Consider the following 22,436-nt stretch of genomic DNA (forward strand, 5'->3'; position numbering starts at 1 on the left):
CTTTACAAGAGGCCTGATTAGTGTAACATGGGAGTATTGTTAATTTTGTGCAGTTAGCATTGAGCACTAAAGCTATTCAGGTGGCAGTGTAGAATAATGTTCCTAATACTTGTATTTGTCAATTTGCTTTCTTAGTTTTGTGCCCACTAATTCATTAATATTTAAGAATATATTTGAATTCCACTGTATTTTCAAATAAAACTTGAATGACGACTTCTACAAATATTTGTCTTGCTCTTACCAGCAGTGTCTCCTAAATTAATGTAATGTTGGAAACTATTCAGTACAGAAGTCCATTTAAAATTCTGTTTTATATGGTTCAAATATTAGCATGCTACAGGTTCTGTAGGCCTGATTATTCTTATTAGGCATAGTACTGGGGAGAAGGCAGAATGTATCACAGGGTTCTGTATTGCACATCCCTGACTACATCTCCTCCTGAGAGATGCATCTGACGCTCTTCAGCAGAGCTTCTAGGTTGAAGACTGAAATTCTGCCAGTCTTTTGCATGTGTTTTTCACTAGTTTTCACTTTTGTAACTAGACATCATCTTCTATGTTAGCAATTGTAAAACATTCCAGGTGATATAAAACGTGAAAATACAGACTTTCTTGGCGTACTGGTAGCCATTTGCATCTTGTTTCTGTGTAGGATGGCCAGCATTCTGTTTTAAAAGCAATCTTTCTTCTTTTGTAGGGATCGTCTTACAAAAAATGATGTAGTAGGAACAACATACTTAAGTCTCTCCAAAATTGCTTCTTCTGGAGGAGAAGTTGAAGGTAATTGATTCAGCAGTATATAACTTAGTGTTTTCTGCTGTGTTATGAGGAATAGCAAGGATCAGTGTTCTAAAAAAAGTATTTTTTGCTATACTTCCTCAATTCTGTGGCAAAAAGATCATTTCCAGTGTTTTCAAAGTGATACTCACAGAAAACATAAGGTACTTTGAGAAGTCCCACATTATTAAAACATTAACATTTAAATTACATTATCACTGAATTAGCAGTAACTAATTAAAAATAATGTTCTGTTATGTATTTAAAAAGTTAATCAGTTAAATTTGTAAGTCACTTCTTTCCTAAATTCAGAGAACTATGTGATACTGCAGTGTATCATGAGTAAGATACGTGAATTTATTAAGATTCTTAGTAAGACGCATCAATTTAGAACAATTTGGTGGTCACTGTTCCAGAATCACTACCTCTTTGAGCACTAGTAGACAAGACTTGTTTTGCCACCTTATGAATGTGTCTGTTCTTTCTCTGGAGAGAGAACCTAAAAGCAGGTGAATGTTCCTGAGCAGTTAGCTGGCAGGAACTGTGTAGTAGAACTACAGCATTTCCCATATATACTCTCTAAATATGCTTATGAAAAAATGGCATTTCCTCTATACAACTAAACAGCTTTCAGATGCTGGGGAAGCTTGGATCAATTGCTGCTTTGATCAGTAGCTTACAAGGAATGGGCACTGCTTGTCATTGCATGAGTGCTCCAAATTACTACCCAGTAACACTTATTTTGATCATTTCAATGAATTATCTTTTTAAGGAAAAACTGAAGAGCTGAACCGATTCTAACTGCAAGTAAACAAATTTAGTTAGGTAGGATATCAACTTCCTAACATATTGTCCCTATCAGAAAGTATCTTTGTAATAAAACTCTTCTTTACAATATCATAAAAAGCATTTTTCTTCCAGCATTACTGGCAATACAAAATAAAGATTAATTTCCAGCTACTTATAATTATGTTATAATATTATATTGCGAATGGTTTTATTGATAATTTGTTTGTGATCTACATCTATAATCTCATCTTCTTTTTATAGCAGGATATCTCATATGATTGAACCAGCTCTGTGCCATAGATCCTGTGCTGCTTTGCCAGAAAAATCATGTTTTATCTTTTTATGAACATTGTATGGCATATCAGTTGTCCATAAAGAATCATACCAGTTCCTAGTTAAGCGTGCTTAACATTTGATTCTCTACATTAGCTTGAGGGAAACTGGCTCAAAACTATTTCCGTGATAAGAATTCTAAGTATTTTTCTGTTTATTTTTGTGTTTATGAAATCTGTATGATACATACTGTTGTCTGAGAACAGATCAGTTTGTCTGTAAGTTGGTAGCTATGTCAGGAGTTTAAGAACAAAATTACATTGGCTTCAGTCCTGCAATGACTTGAGCAAGTACGTAAGTTATCAGGTGGGATTTTCAGTCAAACTGTATTTTCAAACTGTATTTTCAGTCAAACTATATTCTCAGTCAAGCAACATATACTTCAAGCTTATAACCCAGTCCTCTTAGAAGTACCATTCCTTGAAACTAAGACTTTTGGCGAGCATTCCTCTCATATAAGCCCCACACAACCAGAGGCAAAAGCAAGGGTTACTGAAAAAGATTTATAGTTCAAACTCAGGCTCGTAGTAACTGAGATAATCTTACCAGGTTTCTATCACTACTGAAATACTGACATTGGAATAGCCATTTCTATTTATGATCACAAATCTCCTTCCCTTGAGGTCAATGCCAGGCTTTGAAGCCTGTCGTAGCTTCTAAAGGATTGGGAAACTGAACCAGTCTAATTGGCCTTCAGTAAATGAAGATACTTTACTGCGCTCTGAAGTGTAGTGGTTTTCTTAAATGTTTTTAAGATTTTAAAATAGTTAATTTTAAAAATGAAATTTTATTTTGGAGGGAGATGTACAACAAAGAAGTTGTAACAGCAGCATCAAAACAGTGTCTTTTATGTCAGCCTTAGGCTTTTTTTTCTTCAGAATTTATACAAGAGTAATACTGGCCTATTTTAATAACAAAGCAAAATTCCGGACCACGTGAACTTCATATATTCTCAAGCCTTCAACTTTATTTTTAAAGCAAATTGCTCTTTGATGTATTTGTTTTTAAAATGCTATTTTTTCTTGTCATGTAACGTCTTCTCTTTTCATAATATAGAATTTTCATCTTCGGGAGCTGGGGCTTCATCATATGAAGGTTTACATCTTGATTTGTTACTGATTTTGCTTTCCATTGCCCAAACAGAAAAATTATCTAAGAAAACCCATTATCTTAAAACCTTAAAAAAAATGCTTGAAAAACTGTACCATTATGATTAAGGAGTATTAAACATGACTGACTGTATAAAACAGTTTTGGCACTGGAACTGCTTTGAAAATATTTCTGTTTGGTGCTTCAGGCTGTGTCTTAGCATTGAGCATGCAGTTGCTTCAGCTGTTAAGCGCTCTAACAGTGGCTTGCGATTTTTAACTTAGCTATGAGATCACAACTGTGTGTGCTGCTGCAGAGCTCTGTAGAAGTAAATAATCGCCTAACATAATTAGTGGCTGTTTTGCTTATGCTTAACTAGCTGTATAAATAAATTCTGAAAAATGAAATCTGATTCTGTTAAAACCTGGAGAGGTGGCTTTTTAAAAAACTATCAGGATTGAAATCTGTTTTTGACAATTTTTATGGTGAACATTTATGTAGTGAGAAATAAATATGATTGGAGTGCAGTTGAAAGGTAACCTATTCATCCACCCAAATACTTTTTTACTATCTTACTTTCTTAGTAAAGTAATACTAAGTTAAAGGCTGAAATAATTTTTCAGAATCACTTTCAGCAATATGTGGTTGCTGAATACATAGCAATGTGTTTTTTCAAGTACTAACAATGGAAATTTAAATGTAAGCAATTTAAATATGAACAGTCTTCTTTCAATGATAGCTTTGGGAGGATTTTTTTTTTTAACATTTACACTTTTGATTAATTTCTGTCAGCAAGTAGTGAACATACTAATTCAACACAGATCTGTACCTTAAATCTAGTCTGTATTTAGATGTAATAAGAGCAGTTCAGTGTTAGAATTTAAAAAAAAATGTGTATGGTATCCCAACAACAGTCTGAATCCCTTTTGATTCAAATTTTGATCTGGTTCCAATTCAGATTTTTAAGAAAAAATTGATAAGAAAGGATCAAAGCCTAAGACAGAGAACTACAAATCTTTATTTTATATTTTGCAGATATGAAACAATTTTATTTGTGTTGACAGGAAATTACATCAAGATAAAACATTCATTTTTATTATCTATATGTATCACTCGGTAGTCACTGTGGTAAAATCGTACGAGGTTTGCCCATGTATTTTCACTTTCCTATCTCAACCATCCTTTTCTGTGGTAAAGGCATCCTTCTTTGTGCTGCAGATTGTCCTCAGTGAGTGCAAGGTACAGAACCTGATTCTGATCTCTCTTACACCAGGATCATTTGATCAAAGGCGAAAGCTAGGGTACAGCAAGAAAAAGAATTCAGAATCTTTTCTGTTGGCTCACAGTTATGCCACCTTTTTTCTTCTTGTGTTGCTTACCTTGTTCTGATTCCCTTTGCACTACTCATAATGCTTATAAAACAATAGCCTTGGCATCATTTTAGAGCATGTATGATTGTTACTAAAAGTACAAGTAACTTGCCCTTAAGCCTAGATTTTAATTAGCTCTAAAAGAGCTGTTTCTTTTTAGTCATTTTCATTAGAATCTCATTTAGTCTAATAAACTTGCAAGGCATGTATACAAAAGCAAAAGAAAATAATACTATAACTAAGGATTCTATATATGCATGTTTGTACTTAAAATAGAACATCATTCAAAAATGGAAATATCTTTTGAAGTTCTTAGATATCCTAAAATGTAGGTTTGGCAGGCAATTTCCTAGCTCAGATATAAAAACAGACAAAAATATAAGTCTTTCTTATTAATTTTTTTAGCTGGACTAGTTAAGACATTGGCAAATTGTAAGTTTTTAGTTGTGGAGTAAAAATAGTATCATATTTTCATCAGAATTAACTGAGAATTAGCCAAGCTTGCAGACTTCCAATCTTGCATGAATTTTAGCTTACTGAAAAAGGAGTTTGTTAGAAACTGCCAACGCACTGTAGCAGTTACAGTTAGAGTCTGCAGTAGTCTTCATGTTTTATCCCGAAGTATAACTGCAGGAAAAAAACCTAAAAATTAGAAGCAGCAGGCTTAACAAGGCTGAACACTAGCTTTTCCAGCTACTGTGTGCATCTTTATTGTAGCTGTTTAGCTAGAATAACACTAGCCTGTGCATTTAAGTGCATGTAAATGTTGTGTCTGATATTTGGATGGGGGTAGAAGTTCTGTTTATTCTGTGGGTTTTTTTACTGCATGAAGTAGTATCTAGTAAGTATTTTACAGTGAAGAAGAAGATTAGAAACAAATATAGTCACTGGTATAATTACTTATTCATTCATGTGGCATACCCAGAGAATAAGGTGTTCTTACTTTACATGTAAACCCAGTAGAATAAATGTTAGATATTAGCTATTAGTAATGTTCCTTGTTTTTTTGGCTCTGAATGATAATTGATGAGGTTCTGATGGGAATGTTTTCCTGTTAGCAAACACAGGGGAAACGGAAGTAGGTTTTTTACCAACGTTTGGGCCATGTTACCTAAACTTTTATGGAAGTCCAAGAGAATACACCGGATTCCCAGACCCATATGATGAATTAAACCTTGGAAAGGTCAGTGTCCTCTTTTCATTATTTTTAATAAAAAGAGTGAACCCAATTATTTTTAATCAATTAATTTAATCAAATTAATTCATTTTTCCTATTTATTTGTTTCATACTAAACTGCTTTTGGTACTGTTTTTTGAATAATAGCTTACGACTAATAAGAAAACATGACAACATTTTCTTTTATCTGTTTGCTTTTTAAATGCATTTTTGAATGAGCAGAAATATTTTGGTGACTTTCTCTATTTGCATCTTTGCATGCATTTGGACTGCCTATTTCCCTTTTTTCTTAAGTATATATAATTTTTTGAATTCTAGTATTAACGCCGATCACTGTTTTTCAGTTGTTGAAATATGCTTCATAAATATATTTCAAAATATGGTGAAATATGTTGATACACGCTTCCACAGAAGTTTTGAGAAGACTTCAGTGGAGTCAGAAGCATGTGCAGCCAAAGAAAGAGTATGTTACTTTCTTCAAAAGATACTAAATTGGACTGAATGTGTGATTTGTTTTTTCAGGGAGAAGGAGTTGCTTATAGAGGGAGAATTCTGGTTGAACTGTCTACAGTACTTGAAGGCAAGCCTGTTAATAAGAAGTTAGAGGTGATTCCTAGTGATGACGTGCTGGTTGTGGAGGTAAATCCCTGCTTTACTGTCACTGTCAGTAATGGAGATGTGCTTGGTTTGGTTGTTTTTGGAGAATGACCTGACTTACTAAATCGAAATAATTGAGTTGAATCTTACAGTTAAAAGATCTAGTTATTGGTGGTGAGGCTGCAAAAATGTCATACCCTGGTAGCATGAAATATTACAGATACTTTCATATTATCAAATACAGTAATTTATTATACACATGAATATATATATATTCCTCATATTTTTTTGCTTGCATCTCAAAGAAATTAGTAAAAATATTAAAATTATTATTTCCATTGAGAAATTACTGCTGTTTTCTAAAATTATGGATACTGTGTTACAAGTATTTAAATAAACTGAAAAGGTTCTTGTTGTAGAAATACCAGCGCAGACGGAAGTTCAGCCTGGCTGCTGTGTTTCATTCTGCTACCATGCTGCAAGACACTGGTGAGCCCATCCAGTTTGAAGTTAGCATTGGTAACTATGGCAACAAGTTTGATACCACCTGTAAGCCTTTGGCCTCAACAACTCAGTACAGTCGTGCTGTATTTGATGGTAAGGATGCTGCTGCTATGGGGCTAAAATCATGTAATATTCTCTTTTGGAAGTGCAGGATATTTGTTTTAGAATGACAGGCATAACACCACTGAAAATTACTGGAAATGTAACAGAAAATAACGTGGCTCTTGTCAGCTGTTGATGCGGTGTTATATTTATGTAAGTCATGCTCTAAAGGCTACCGAGGTTATTAAAGCAATTTTCACAGAATTCATCGAGCCTGTTGATTATGCACACACAAACTTCAAGTTCTCTTTTTTTCTGTATATTAAATGAAATAATCTGGTTTTACTCTGGAACATTTTATTTCACAGAAATGCTTATGTTAATGTGTTATCTACATCGATAAATTATTCGAGAGAATAATGAAAATGTTAACACATAATTTTTTTTTTAAAAAAAAAAAGCTATTGGATTTTGAAGCAATTTGAGGTAAAAGCTTGCCATCCAAGAGACACCGTGCCTGAAAAATACAAATCCTTTGATAAGTTTGGGCTAGCTGTGTCTTCTTCATGAATTGTTGTACATAAATGAAGTAAATATACCTACTTGTGCAGTATAGAGTATGTATGCCTGCCGTGAATTCTAGCTCTAATATAAGGAATGTCTCACACCAGGTAATTGTTATTACTACTTGCCGTGGGCGAACACAAAGCCAGTTGTAACACTGACTTCCTTTTGGGAGGATATAAGTCATAGACTAGACCCTGTGAACATAATCCTAAACATGACTGAAAGACTGGTAAGTTGTCTAGAGCCTTCTTTTGCTTGTTATCTTTTTTTTTTTTAATTTAGAGGTGTAATGGAAAGTGACATTTTGAGCAAATAATGGAACTGGATTCTGATGCTTGCTTTGGTTCTATTCAAAATAAACACAGATCAGTGTGAGGAATGGCACTGCTAATCATAGATGTGTATTCTGGCAAGGCCCAACACGTTCATACTTGAATCTGCAGGGAATTCCCACAGGAAGAGTCCTCCGTGTTGGCTAGGGGCTTGTTAAGTTCGTAGCACTGTATCTGATTTGGAAGTTATGTGCAATTATTGTATTACTGAACACAGCGAGACGGAATCTAGGAGGAGCCCAGTTAAATAGGAGTGAAGTATGAACATCCGAGTCTTTGTTGATTTGGTTTTTGTATATATAAACATATGTATACATACAAATAAGATTAAGTAGAATCTTGAAATTTGTACTGACCATAATGCCACAGCGAAAGTTTAGAAGTACAAATCCTTTTATTTTAAATTCCTCAGCAATACAACATAGCCACCTTAAAATCAGGAATGCAGGCCAAAATTTCTGAAAACCGATTAGCCGAGATGTGGTTGAAGCTGATTGATGAACTTACAGAAGACATAAGGTAAAAATGCCTTTTTTATCTCTTACCTTATCATTCTAGACCTGCTCAGGATCTTCTCTGTTGCCTTAACTAAGCCAGAAAACAAATTCTAAGAACCATAAAACTGACTACCCGTATGAGCAGACCTGAGAAGTGGAGTTCCAAGTCTCTGAAAGCAATAGGACAGCATGGAAATTACCATGAAGTCATCTGTCTGGCTTTATAATTCAGCTTTATTTTAGTCACTGACAGCAATAACACAGCATCTCTTTTGAGAAAATCTGGGACAGAACTGTTCTGAAAATTTCAAGTTTTTTGGATCTCTCCTGCTTTTCCGCCATCTTAGCTTCTCTGTAATTCCTCAGTAAGCTGTTTAGAGCTAGGGCCATAAAGATGACATTTGTTTTAGTGACCCTTTAGTCTGCATGTCTGTATGCAGGGGAGTGTTCAGAGAAGGCGGTAGGAGTCAGCACTCAAGATACTGAAGGAGAATAAATTCTGAATAGGGAGGAAGGAACTGGACAAGAAAGAGGCTGTAACAGAAGGAGAGATTGAGGTGGGAGGAGAAGCTTGAAAGCTTGAAAAACATTAAAGAAGTGGATGATGAAACAACACAGGAAAAGGGAAGGGTAAGAGAAAAACAAGAGAAAACTGTTATTATCCATTAGAAGAAATAACAAAACATAAAAGGAGAGAACAACTTCATCAAGTTGTAGAGCTAATAGGAAAGTGAACACAATGCAGATCAGTATATACTAGCAAAAAATTAAATGATAGAAAGCTTATGCCAAAATATAAACTGGTAACTTAAGTATCTGTTACTGTCAGGAACACAGCAGAAAGAAAAAAAGAACGAACGAACTATCATATGTTAGGACACGAAAATGTGAAGGGCAAATTGTTGTCACATGGAACCATCTATATAGTGTAGGAACTTTAGGCTTTCTATCAGTTATATCAGGCCATCCTCTGACACACATCTGTGCTGTTTTTTCATTCGTTCCATTATTTTATTAAGTATTTTATCACTTAACAATTATGGAGCAGTAGCACTTAGATATATCAACCAGATTAGCTTCCTGTTGTTCTAGACATTTTACACCACATGTATGAATATGTCCTGTAGGATACAATGCTCTCTATGGCCTTTTCAGGAAACTCATGACACCTGTGTCAAAAACATAATTCCCTGCATTGAATTCACTGAATGATTTTCCTTGCTATATAAAATTTTAAATGGCTAGAAGTTTAAGAGAGGCTTAAGTGCTCCATTTAAACATAAAATGTGACAACTTTCTGGAAGTTCTGATCTGTTACATTTGAATCAAGTCTAAATACTTGTACCCAGGGCAGCAGTTACATTCAGATTAGTAGAACTGAGTATGGTCAACAGTGAGTATTAAGGTTTTGCAAAATCAGAACTGCCAGAAGTACATGGCTTGTGATTTAAAAAGAAAAAGAAAAAAATGAGAGAAGAGTCAGGGTTTTCGAACTTGGCAGTGTCTCTGGAAAATGTTTGAATTTTTTTTCCAATAACTTATTAAGGACCTCTTAATAAACTCTGTTAAAGGAATACAGCCAGTGGTCTCCAAAAAGCTGTCTTTTCCTTAAACCCCTAACAACTCAAAAATCCACATTTTTCCCTGGACTCTACTGCAATGCTTTTCTGTATTTCTTGGTTCTGCTGAATAGTTACTCTGCCCTCTGGTGACTTGCCAAGTTCTGGTGAGTCACAGATTTCTTTAAGAGTTTTTCCATGTTTTGATGCCAGAGGGTTGGATAGCTCTCGTCATAGATACAAGCTGTGTTCTGTATGGTGAGTTTCTGACAAGCTAGTTTGCAGTGAAAGAAAGGAACATAACATTGGCCTGAAAGCAGAAGTTTCATCTTCTGGAAGTGTACGTTCTGAGACAATAGCTTTCTAATCTGAATACAGGAAAATGGATTTTGCTTGGTTTGGTTAGTAGCAATTACATTCTAGCATACACCTCAAGCAATTTTATACTGGTGCTTCTTATATAAGCATAGCCTTGCCCTTGCTTATTGTAACCACTTTGTTGGAAATCTATGTAGGAATAGATGCTATAGCACTATTCTGGTGGATTTAGATCACAACAAATAATAGCACTTAATCTGTTGCCATTGTATGTGTGTCAGCATTTAGTATGTGGCTAAATAATATCCACTTAGTTTTCTAACCATAGTAAATACTTTCTTTTCAGTAAACCATTTCCCCTCATAGAAGGCAAATCTAATATTACAGTCCTTGACACTCAGATAGAAAAACTGCGCCTCAAGTCTCTCAAACAGATTGGTGAAGCAGCAACAAGGATGAGAAATGAAGCTACTGATGTGAAAGCTACTCTGACTGAAATCGAGGATTGGTTGGATAAATTACTGCAACTGAGTGACGAGGTTTGTACTACTCAATGCCAATGAATCAGCTGGTTTAGAAATACCTGCCTAGCAAATTGGTGTACTGTCCACTGCTGATCAAGCAATACCACTCTTTTTAGTAATTTTACATGCTGTGAAAGTAAGCATGTTCCTCTCTGTAAATATGCTTAGGATTTATATCAATACAGTGTTTTATTTTGTAGCTGACTTTAAAGAGAGTTTAGATTGGGAGATAATTACTCTGCGGTTCATAGAATGTACTGTAATCTGTTCGAACAGCAGTATTTTGTCCTTTATTTTTTTCCAGAACTACAAGTCACCTTCCTGGTGCAGGGAATGCAGGATGTATCTAGTACTTCTGTGCCCAATCAGCCATAGAAATCAACTTGTAACAGAGTTAGATGTATATAATTTTCTGGGTTTTTTTTGTTTTTGTTTTTAATTTTCAGCAATGTCTTAATTTTTCATCTGGGTTAGTCTTTCTTGCAGTTAGTTTTCACAACATTGTAGAAGTTTTTATCTTTCCTTTGTTACTCTTGTTTTGAAAAATTACAGATTAAAAAAATGGCAGTTCAGTTGGAAGACTTGCAGCTTGCACAGATCCACAAAAAGCTAGTAGGCTGTTTCTATCTTCTGCTAAAAGCCTTATGATTATTTACCCATAATGTGCAGTCACTACAGTCACTGTAAATGAAATGAGATTCAAAACATTTCTAGAAAATTTGCCAAAGATGTAGGAACCAGATCTTTTTATAAGACTTACAAAACTTTCCAACAAGTGTAATGGTATCTGTAATTTTTGTTTCAGAACTATATATTGTATTACTTGCAAAGTAAAACATTTTCCTCCATTTATCAAAAATTCATTTTTATTATTAATCCTAAGTGATAAGTCCTTTAATGTTCCTGATTAATGTTTCTGTTTTCTAAGCATTAGATTAGATTAACATTCTGTTAATTACTGGTTTTAACTTTTTTGTCTCACTAAAAATCCACAGCCACAAAACAGCATGCCTGATGTGATCATATGGATGATCCGAGGGGAGAAGAGGCTGGCTTATGCTCGTGTTCCTGCACACCAAGTGCTGTATTCCACCACAAGCCCTGAATCATCTGGTAAATACTGTGGAAAAACCCAAACAATCTTTTTAAAGGTACTGTAATAATATCATCATGCAACTGTAACTCCCTAAACTGAGATGCCTTCTGACGTGAGCATGTGGCATGCAAGCAAAGTCTGAACAGGGTGTCAAAACTCAGAATAGAATAAAAGCCAACTGCACTAGTTACTCCAAAATATCACAGAAATTATAATGTAAGTCTCATTATAAGTAAGAGTTAGAATGAGCATCCCTAACCTTCAGGCTTTTTTGAAAGAGCTCAGAATTGCAATTTGGCTCTTATAATGTTATTGGCATTGCTGTTTTGGGGATAGATGTGAATGGAAACTTTAAGAGGGAAGAATTAGAATAATTCAGAGAAGTTCCAGAAACCTATTCAAAGTTTTAGATGTTTTTCTGCATGTAATACAGGGTGCATCTACATGCAGGAGTTCCCTAGTATGTCTCTCTGCATTGAGTTTTACTCTTGAATGAGAGTGCCTTTCTCCAGTTAAGTTTATATTGTTTTTTTAAGTGGTAACCAGAAAAAGGCAATCAGAGTGTAGAACATAGCATTTACCCAGTTTGTCAATATAATAGTACTTACAAAGATTAATGACTCCGTGCAGATAAGCTGTTATCTTAACATTTTTATGCAGGCCCTTTTATTGGGCATATATTATCAGGCATTGCTTCTTAGTTTAGTGACACATTCTGACTAACATATGCATTTTCAGACTCTCCTGACAAGATACAGTAACATCAATACTGAAATTTTAAGTTTTTGTCATAGTTGCAAACCCATTACTGGATAAAACTTGGGAGAGGATATACAGGAAGAGGGATAATGCTATTGTTACTGTGTGTGTTTTTCACATGTTCCAGGCAGGTACCATTTAAAGAATGTTTCCTTCCTGAACTATGCTGTTACTGGCTTTTGAGAAAATGCAAGAATATATAAATAAGCCATGTATTATTTCCCTTATCTCTATGTTATTATATGTATTTTACCAGAAGCTACAATACGTGTATAACATAACAAAATACTTTTTTGTTTGTATATTCCTGTTGTTTGTATGTTCCAGTACCCACAGGACAAGACGAGAGATAGCAAAATGCCTGTGGAGTTGCGAATTAACATTTGGCTTGGGCTGAGTGCAGTTGAAAAGAAGTTCAATAGCTTTGCAGAGGGAACATTCAGTGTTTTTGCAGAAATGGTATGTCCGTTATTACTTCCTTACCTTAAGCTTGGATGTGCATTTTAGGAATTGACTGAAATTGGAGCTGTTCTGAAATTTTTTGCGTGCCTGGCAGAAGGTAGGGTAGTGCTTACTGTACTCTATGTTGAAACAAGTAGACCACATTCAAGGCAATTAATGATCAAGTCCATTGTGCCTACCAGATGGACATCGGCAGACCAGGTTCTGAACTGGTTAGTCAAGTAAAAATCTGGATAACTCCAGTGATTTCAAGGCATTTACTTTAGATTTTTATTGCTGTAATTAAGATTGGGACCATTATGTTTTGGCATGTGAAGAACTGTTTTATTTTAATTGCTTCTTCACTCGTCTACAATGATACATGGGTACAACTAGTTTTGTTTAATAATGGCTCTTTTATAGGAGTAGAAAAATTTACCGAAACTTAACTGCCACAGAAAAACTGGTCAGAACCAGTAGATTCCGCTGACAAAAAGCTATACGATAACATATGATAAGGGTTAACAAAAATTGATTAAAAATACTTGAAATAGTCCAAAAGCATGCTAAAACAGAGATTTAGTCTAATCCCAAGAGTCCTTTTATTCTCATGATAATGAAAAACTGCAGGCACCTTTTACATGCCCCCATCACCAAATGCACATATAACGCACACATAATAATGGCACATATAATCCAGTATCAGTGTAACAGCTAATGACCCAAGACATTTTTACAGGGGCTTGTGTCGCCATTGCACCTGTGGTTAAATATTCAGTAGTGCTTTGAACATCCGTTGACTATTTTAAATGATTTTTAAATCATTTAAAATAGTCAACGGATGTTCAAAGCCATTTTTTCTTAAGTATACAGTTTAAGAGACTATGGAATATCTCATGTTTTCCCTCTTTATACAACAGTCCAACTCGATAGGAATAAGGAATAGAACAGAGAAGAAAAGTTAAGACCATCATAAACTAGGGATAATCCCCTTAGCATAAGGGGAAATAATACTGATATAAACTGGGCTGACATCAGAATTGTGCCCCTGGTAGCTTCCAGGTTAAGCCTATAGTTCCGTTTTACATGCTACAGAAGAAAAGATTGTAAAAAGGCAATTTGAGATAGACAAGAATAAGAAGATCATGCGTTTAGGGAACAGAAGAAACTCTTGTTTACAATAGTTTAATGGATTTTTATTTACCAGAGCTTTAATCAGGAGGAAATTTGACTGTAGAAGTAGGGAGGCATTAAACTGAGGAGACGGTGCAGAGTAGCAGTGGAGTCATTGTTTACCAGACAGCATAGGAGATGAAAGAAAGCAGCTGAGGAACAATGACATTGTGGAGTAACATGGGAAGGGAAGGGAGTATGGTAAGACATTTAAGCTTAGAGAAAGGAAATATATAGTAGAGTATTTCAAATGTAACAATTACATAAATCTTATTTTTCCCCCTACAAGCTTTTAATTGGTCTAAAGCACTGTTTTATTCTTCCTTCTCAAACAGTATGAAAATCAGGCTCTTCTTTTTGGGAAGTGGGGCACCTCAGGACTTGTCGGCCGCCACAAGTTTTCTGACGTCACAGGAAAAATCAAACTGAAAAGAGAGTACTTTCTGCCTCCAAAGGGTTGGGAGTGGGAAGGAGAATGGACGGTTGATCCTGAAAGAAGGTTGGATTTTTTTTATTTCTATGGAAGTAGAATAAATGAATCCAATCTCAGAATGTAGAGGGAAAGCTCCTCTCTTTGTTTTCTTGGCTAAGACAAATATTTTAAAGTGAACTTTTACAGGACAGCAAAAGTCAATCAGTAGTTCAAGCTACTTAATAACTCCAATATAACTTTCTATAAAAGGTAAAATTGCAACATAGATAGAAGGAATGCATCCATTTTCTAGGAAGCAGGTTATGTTTTAAAACTGCCCATGTGGTGATAGGCATAATGCTTATATTCACTGTGACTCAGTGCCTCATCTCTAAAATAGCAATAGTATTATTTTTCCTTTCTTAGAAAGCTACTTTGAGCATCACTTGTGTGAGAGTCTCATATTCTGCTGTGATGGTTTCAGACAAGAGCCTTAGGTAGATCTTCCTCAGATAGAAGCTTATCCCTGAGGTCCAGTACAAATCTGCAGTTCATATCATATCAACACTATTACAGTGTTTGCGTGGTTGTTTGGGTACAGTGGATTATTTTTTATGTTCATTGCTCTACATGTTGAGAAGGTCTGTGGCCCTCATTAAACAACTGTCACAGGTTATTTCTCAGGGTGACTTCAGGCGGGGGTTGTTTTCAGAGCCCAAGGCTGTGGTTCCCTGTGACTCCCTCTTCCCTGGCAGATGCAGTTCAGGAGGTCCCAGTCCTCCCCCAGCTCCAGCTGGCTTCAGTCTTGCTCTGTCAGAGGTTTCAGCTCCCCAGTTGTACCAGTTCAGCTCTTTGTGGTGCCATGCTTTACACCAGGTCAGCTAAATGATTTGTTTAAGAAATGAAAACCAGAATTTGAGGGGGGGGGGGGGCAGAGGGCGGGGTGCACATGCACGTGAGATTTCAGAAATGTGGCTTAGAGCAAATGGGCGTAAACAAGGGAGCTGGTCTGGCAGCAGTTGGGTAGGAGAGAGAGAACAGTTTGGATTTATTGCTGAAGAAAATGTAATGAGAAATGACAGTCTGAATTCAGAACTGAAATTACTGGGATTTCACTTGCTTAGAAGTACAAGGTGCAAACATTTTCCAGATTCAGTCTGAACCAATGCAGATTTTGTAACCAAATAACTGTGCACGTTCACAGAATGGTATGTTTTCAGCTGTCATTGGCTTGCGCCAGTGACAAAACCCTTAGCTCCACTGAATTCACTGAGGCCAACAGTCTATGTTTTTAATTCCCATGTTCTGATGGTAAGAAAAATACAGGACTGTTGCTATAGAAATGCTGTGCAGGAAAATGCTACATGATCTATTTTAAAATCTGTCAATTTGCAAGTATGAATGGATGGATTTATTTTCATATCATTTCAATGAATAGTCTGATTGGAAGAGAAACAGTGACATACATGGTGACATTTTCTCAGAAAACGGAAAGAACATGCTGTTAAAGTGCATGAATATGTTTATAACTCATACCTGTTTTAACGGAAAATAATCTGCATGGCTTTATTTGACCAGCAGATGGCATTTTAGAACATATTTTAGTACTTTCTGAAATTCTGTTAATCAAAACTGGAAATTAAGGCTAGTGAAATTTATTTTGTCTGAATTAATTTGTTATCGTATTTATTTTACTTGCAAGTTAGAAAAATATTAGCCAAATTATTACTTGCCTTGTCAATAGCAGAAATGGGACAAAATTAACAATGTTGCCAAATTTCAGTGCATACCTGGACATATAAAAATTAGAGCTGCATATAGCTCTGTCGTGCGCAGTCTGTTTTTTTTCTTACATTTGAATATATGATGTGTTTTCTTTTTCTGTGAGAAAGTGTTCAAAGCAGACCAGCAGTGAAAACAGTCCTGCTAATTACTATTCTTATCAGTAATGTTTCTCCTATTGCTACTACTATTGGACTTGTTGCCATTTGTAAGACATTCTAGGAAAATATGTCTCATACAGATGAGGTCTGTGCTGTATTCTGTGGGTAAATGGAACTCCACAGTACAGTACAGACTTCAGCACGTGTGCACACTCTGAACACTGCTTCTATATTCTCTGTAGCTTACTAGAATACTTTTAGTTTAGTATTGTATTTTCTTTGCAGTTTGTTGACTGAAGCCGATGCTGGTCACACTGAGTTTACTGATGAAGTGTATGAAAATGAGAGTCGTTATCCTGGAGGGGAATGGAAAGCAGCTGAAGAGAGTTACACAGACGTGGTGAGACTATTATTAATATTTTTCACTGGGGAGAAAAAAAAAGATTTAAGAGAAGGAGCTCTGGGATTTGCTGCACAATGTGTTTCATCTGTTAATGCACAGACCTGTCCTTTTTTCCCCACGTAAAAGAATGGAGAAAAAGCTCCACCTCCACGTGAGTTTACGTGTCCTCTTGGATGGATGTGGGAAGATGATGCTTGGAAATCTGATTTAAATAGAGCAGTGGATGAGCATGGTAAGATTTATTGTTTATGTCCTGATTATTTTAGGACAATCTCTCATAGTCTGAACAGAAGAAGGATGCCTTCCAAGACTGTCGCTGTGTCCTGAGCATGATCGTGGTTGCCCTGTGGGGGAACATCTAGGAAACATTTAGGTAGCAGTTGCTCAGGGAATCAGATAAAATGACACTGAGTAAATGTTCACTGTCTGCATTTGTTTCTATTCCCATTTTACTCATTGTTCCACCAATTCTCATTTTGCCTTCCTCAGATCAAAAGGGACCAGTATTTTGCACAGTACATGTAATAAATGCATTTGAAGTGCCTACTACAGAGACAATCACATAATCTAAAATGATGTATGTTGGCCTTGACTGCAGCAGAGGACAACATCTTTGAGCCAAATGCTTCAACAAATTAAAAAAAAATAAAATGGCTCATGTAAATAAGCTACTAACAAGAGCATTTCCAGTTGGGAAATATTGTATAAATAAACAGTGTACTTGGAAATAGAACCCTTCCTTGTTTGAAAGAAGTTTCCAAAACATTTTTCTGAAGTCAAGTAGTAGTACAGTCCAATGGTTAGAATCAGACCTGTCAGCTGTGCATTAGAAGCTGTAGTTGGGTTTTTTAGGCAAGTCAGAAGCTGAGGTTAGACATCAGGCCTCTGTAACTGTACCTGTCTGTGGCAAGGCCAGGCTCGGATCTATCCAGGAATTTAACAAGGAGCCCCTAGCCAGGGGAGGAGGCACTGAGCAGTGCTAAGAGGTGAATCAGGAGGTCTGGGGACCAAAGGAATTCAGGAACCTATATGTGTTGGTCGCACACCACTCATGTCCGTGAGGAGTCCGTATACTGTTGAAAGCAGAGTAATCATATTAAATTTGTGGGGGAGAACAGCCATGCAAGACTGGTCAGGATGGTAACCTTAACACTGCGTAGCTGCTTATTAGGCAATACTGAGATGAAGAAGACTTCTAAGTCTGTGAAGCATCTGCCACTGACAGGGTTTTCCAGATTAGAGGTACTACTAGCCTGATCAGGAAAATGGTGGCCCTGTATGTGCTTAGGATTTTCTGACCTGGAGTTGTTTTGACTTTTATATGCTTGTTACTTATCCTAATTTAAAACCTTGACAAGTTTATGAGATTCTGATATAAACAGCCTTTTAAGACTGTAATTGGTATAAAGGAATTGGAAAAAGCAGCCAATTAGCAAAGTATTTATGGGACGTGTATTTGATGGTTCAAATACTAATGAATAATAAAAGCAAAGGGGAAGGCTGTAGAAGAAGAGTATCTGTGAATCCCAGGATTCTGCAAAACTATCATGAATTTGCATGCACTCTAAAGCAGCTGAAAACTCTCAGTTATTGCCTTTAAAATATAAGTGAAATAACTGGCTAAGTAGGAAAAAGGAGATTTTATTAATGCCACAGAATACTGATATCAGTCTTAAGTGGAACCTCTGGTAGGAGTCTGCAGTAACATTTTAATAAGAAATCGGTCTAAATAAAAGTCTGAGCCCTAGATACCTGGCAACTGCTTTCTAACATGTAGAACCAAAATACAGTAACAGTTTTACCAGTTCTTTTGATTTTATGATCTGAGTTCAAATACTTAGTCCTCTTTAAAAGACAAGGTGCTGGAGTTGCAGGAATACACAGGACATTCCGCTCCTACTTAAAGTAAGGAGTTATCCTTCTGATAAAGTATGAAAACGTGATAACAATATACCTAAAATTTGGGGGGGGGGGGGGGAAGAAGAATGCAAAGAAAATAACTTAAAATGTATATGTTATAATGTTGAAATTTTTGCTGTCATGTATAATTTCATCATAAAACACTATCAGTTTGAGAAAATTATTCCATGGCTATTGGGCATTTAGGGTTCACAATACTAAATAGTGTTCTGTGACTAAAGCTTCATCCCTTGCAGTTAAAGTAACTATTTCCTGTGCTTTTCTTATTTATATCTTACATGGGTTCTTGAAAGTACGCTAACTAATCGATTCTGTTTTAGGATGGGAATATGGAATTACTCTTCCTCCAGACACTAAACCAAAGTCTTGGGTTGCTGCAGAGAAAATGTATCATACACATCGACGACGAAGACTGGTGCGAAAGCGTAAGAGGGATCCAACTCAAACAGTAACAACAGGAAGGGTAAGTAGAAGAGAGATACAGTCACAGATTGTATTTCTTACACATTGTAGGAGTTTAAGGTTTTTTTTTTTAATCCACATGATATTATGAATTTCCTGAATAAAGAAATCTAATACCAAAACCCCCCACTTTTAAATAACTGTATTTTGATTATATTCCTTTTGTCTTGTTGTAAATTGACATTTCCAGCATCTGTTTTTGAGGGGATTATTATGCCTTGCCAGAGCAATTGCAGATTTTTTTCATGACATTTGTACAATACTGTGGATAACCTGGTTTTATGTTTGCCAGGGAATGTCATCATATGAAGATCAAGAAGGATGGGAATATGCTTCCTTGATTGGCTGGAAATTTCACTGGAAACAACGCAGTTCTGATACTTTCCGTCGAAGACGGTGGAGACGAAAAATGGCTCCCTCAGAGACACATGGTGCAGCAGCTATCTTTAAACTTGAAGGTGCTTTGGTAAGGTGCAGAGTATCAAGTCATTAAAAATTTCAGTCTTTTAATTTATGTCAAGTAAATAAGCTGTTTTAGTCCCTAAATGGTTAGGCTGATATGTAACTGAGGAACTAGTATAGTTTTTATTGTTTAAATCATTTAAAGCCTGAAAGGGACTATTAAAGTATCTATTCAGACTCTTGCATAACACTTTCATTGCTTGAGTCTTCATGTTATTTTTATTATTATGTGAGATTTAAAGCAAAAGGCTGAAGTACTACATGAGTCTTCTGTGAATAAACTGAAAAGACAGCTCAAGCTTTTCATGCATATAATTCAGATGTATTAACAGTAGCACTAGAAACAATGGGCACTGAAACAGCTGCCCTTGATTAATACTTGCATGTATAAACAACCAAACACAGGAAAGAATAGCAAAGCATCTGAGAAGCTAGAATGACATAAGTCAGAAGTAGATGATCAGAATGTAATTATTCCTCAAGTTTTCAGGTAACAGAGCTTAAGTATTTAAGCTCTATTTACCAAGATACAAATTGGAGAGAATAATGTAAGACAGAGATTGCTGTGAGAAGGCTACTCTGCTTTCCTAAGCTACTTACTCTCAGTTTCGTTGTGCAGCATTAAGGAGAGCTTGCTTTTTTCCTTAGTTTGTTTATCTTTTTTTGCACCAAATGTCAACCTGTAACCTCTCCTTCAGTAAGAACTGATAGGTAGCCAGTATATCTTCAGAAATAAGACATTCTCCCAAATAAGCTGAAATGACTAGATCTGATTTTTGTACAGCTTCAATGACAAGGAATGACTTTTGCACATGAGTAAACATCTTTTAAAGTATGTGAATTCAGGAAAGTAAATTTCTCCTTGACCCAGAAGAGTGACTGAAACCAGTATAAACTCCCATTTGTATCAGATTTCTTCTGCGTCACATGCAGTGACTTCTTTTTTTTTCTATATGTAACTTTAGGGAGCAGACACTAGTATTGATGATGGAGAGGGGAAAAGTACAGACAAAACGAAGGAGTCTGCTACAAGGGTGTTCGGTGCCAATACACCACTTGTTTCCTGCTACTTTGACAGTAGGTTCTTAACAATTATTTTCTTAAAAGTTGAGGCTGTCCCTCTCTGGTCCCAAACAGAATTGCAATTCTTTGTTTTACATCTAGGTTTATATACCTCCTGTTACAATTACTGTGTGATCCTATGTTTGGACCATATTTAGGCTATTAGAATACAATTAATCATTTTGATATGTCAATATACAGTTCATATTAACCTAAATTTTAATATAAAAATGAGGAAAAAATAGATAACTATGTATGGATCAAGTAATCTCTATTTGTTCAGTGTCAGTCAAACATTTTTAAAAACCTGTAGGGGACAGGAATTCTAACATCAACTATTGCAACACAGGAATTTTAGGCTCTCTAAATGATCAATTTTTAGCCTGGTGGTCTCTCCATAACAAGCCTATGCAGGGAACTAAACCAGCAGAAAAGATGTACATGCAGTTAATCTTCTGCTGGTTTAGCTCACTTAACCAGCTCTCTGTAGGCTCAGATGAATGCCCGTCCTGACCCAGAGGATGCAGTAAGAGCATGTAGTTGAGTGGGCAGAGTGAGCAAAACTGTAACAGTGCCTGCTCAGATTGGCATAAAATGCCTTGGAATCACCAGAATAGGATTCACAAAAGCAAGGACACTGAAGTGGGAGCCACCAATGTTACTTAATAGGAACAGAGGCCAATCCCATCCCACTCCTAAGATGCAAACTCTTTAGTTTTTGAGTGTCTCAGAGTGGCACATGTCTTTATTTGGAATCGACAGAACTTGAGCTCCCTTCTGGAAAGAGATGCCTAAATCCCATCTTTCAGGAGCTGAAGAAGATTTTGCTGTTTCTTTCAAATAATGACCGTAATAGCAGCAAGACTGGTCCCTTTTACTGCCATAGTTCAGTTTTCAGCTCATGGCTGATGCGAGTGGCACAGATTTTTTTCCAGGTTTGAAAGGGTTGGAGCTGACATCTTTCAAAGTAAAGTTGTATTAACTTAACCACACACTGCCCTGGGTTGGGGCCTCTCTCACATCTTCCTTTTAACCTGTTCCACCTTGCCTGCAATGATTTTTTTAATCTTTCAGCCAAAGAGACAGGGATGCAATTGGAATAATTTTCTAGAGCTAATAGCTAAAATGTGAAACTCCTAGATCCATGGAAGTGCTATAATGGATACTTAAATAAAGCACAGGAACGCCTAGTTCTTGTTCCTCTTTGAGCTTTGGTATGAGCTAATTATTGCACTGTTTCAAACAAGAATTTTTGAATAGAAGGATTCTTAAATGGTCACACACTTGAAAAAAAAAAAGTAGTATCTGTGTTTTTTCATTCCTGTTTTAAGTTGTGTTGCAACAAATGTGCAGAGTTGCTAACTTGTTGGTACTAGTACCTGTGTTACTAGTGAAGAAATGCAGAAATGTTTCTGCAGTGCTGGTGCTTTAGTTGAGAAACAGTTTAAGGCACTTTTATAAACTGAAAATAGCTTCATTAGAGAAAAGATGCCTGTATATGGCCAATGCATTTGAACTCTTTTTATTTATTTAATACAGGAGTATATAGTTACCACCTTCGCTGTTATGTCTACCAGGCAAGAAATCTGATGGCTTTAGACAAGGACAGTTTTTCAGGTACGGAAAAATCCTACTAATGGTGCAGAAATGCACTTCTGCAATGAATTAATAAGTTGATTTAGCTATAGACTGTCAAGTCTGCATGTAGCTCCCAGTTACTGAAACTATGTCAGGAAGGCAGTTGCAGCTTCATCACATATGATCCAGATTTGGTTAGTACTGTCCCAGAAGTTGCCCAAAAGAAGTGGTCTGAATGTGCAACACCTGCTGCTGCCAGCTGAATTCTCAGTGAGGAAAGGGGAATTCAATCAAGGCCAGAAATTCCCATG

The 22,436-nt window shown here is 36.1% G+C and overlaps 1 protein-coding gene across 1 annotated transcript in view; it reads left to right on the forward strand.

The window, feature by feature from the left end:
- The window catches only part of MYOF (myoferlin), a 76,490-nt gene that overhangs the window by 34,187 nt on the left and 19,867 nt on the right, over positions 1–22,436 (forward strand). The window contains exons 16-32 of the mRNA XM_026094166.2: positions 697–779; positions 2,955–2,993; positions 5,416–5,540; positions 6,057–6,173; positions 6,551–6,728; positions 7,349–7,473; positions 7,989–8,095; positions 10,297–10,489; positions 11,470–11,625; positions 12,657–12,788; positions 14,279–14,442; positions 16,524–16,638; positions 16,768–16,873; positions 18,882–19,024; positions 19,316–19,489; positions 20,451–20,562; positions 22,087–22,164. Coding sequence (XP_025949951.2) covers positions 697–779; positions 2,955–2,993; positions 5,416–5,540; positions 6,057–6,173; positions 6,551–6,728; positions 7,349–7,473; positions 7,989–8,095; positions 10,297–10,489; positions 11,470–11,625; positions 12,657–12,788; positions 14,279–14,442; positions 16,524–16,638; positions 16,768–16,873; positions 18,882–19,024; positions 19,316–19,489; positions 20,451–20,562; positions 22,087–22,164 — 2,147 coding nt within the window. The remainder of the gene's footprint in view (positions 1–696; positions 780–2,954; positions 2,994–5,415; positions 5,541–6,056; positions 6,174–6,550; positions 6,729–7,348; positions 7,474–7,988; positions 8,096–10,296; positions 10,490–11,469; positions 11,626–12,656; positions 12,789–14,278; positions 14,443–16,523; positions 16,639–16,767; positions 16,874–18,881; positions 19,025–19,315; positions 19,490–20,450; positions 20,563–22,086; positions 22,165–22,436) is intronic.

The sequence above is a fragment of the Dromaius novaehollandiae genome, chromosome 6, assembly GCF_036370855.1.
Source record: "Dromaius novaehollandiae isolate bDroNov1 chromosome 6, bDroNov1.hap1, whole genome shotgun sequence".
In the NCBI taxonomy this organism is placed as follows: Eukaryota; Metazoa; Chordata; class Aves; order Casuariiformes; family Dromaiidae; genus Dromaius; species Dromaius novaehollandiae.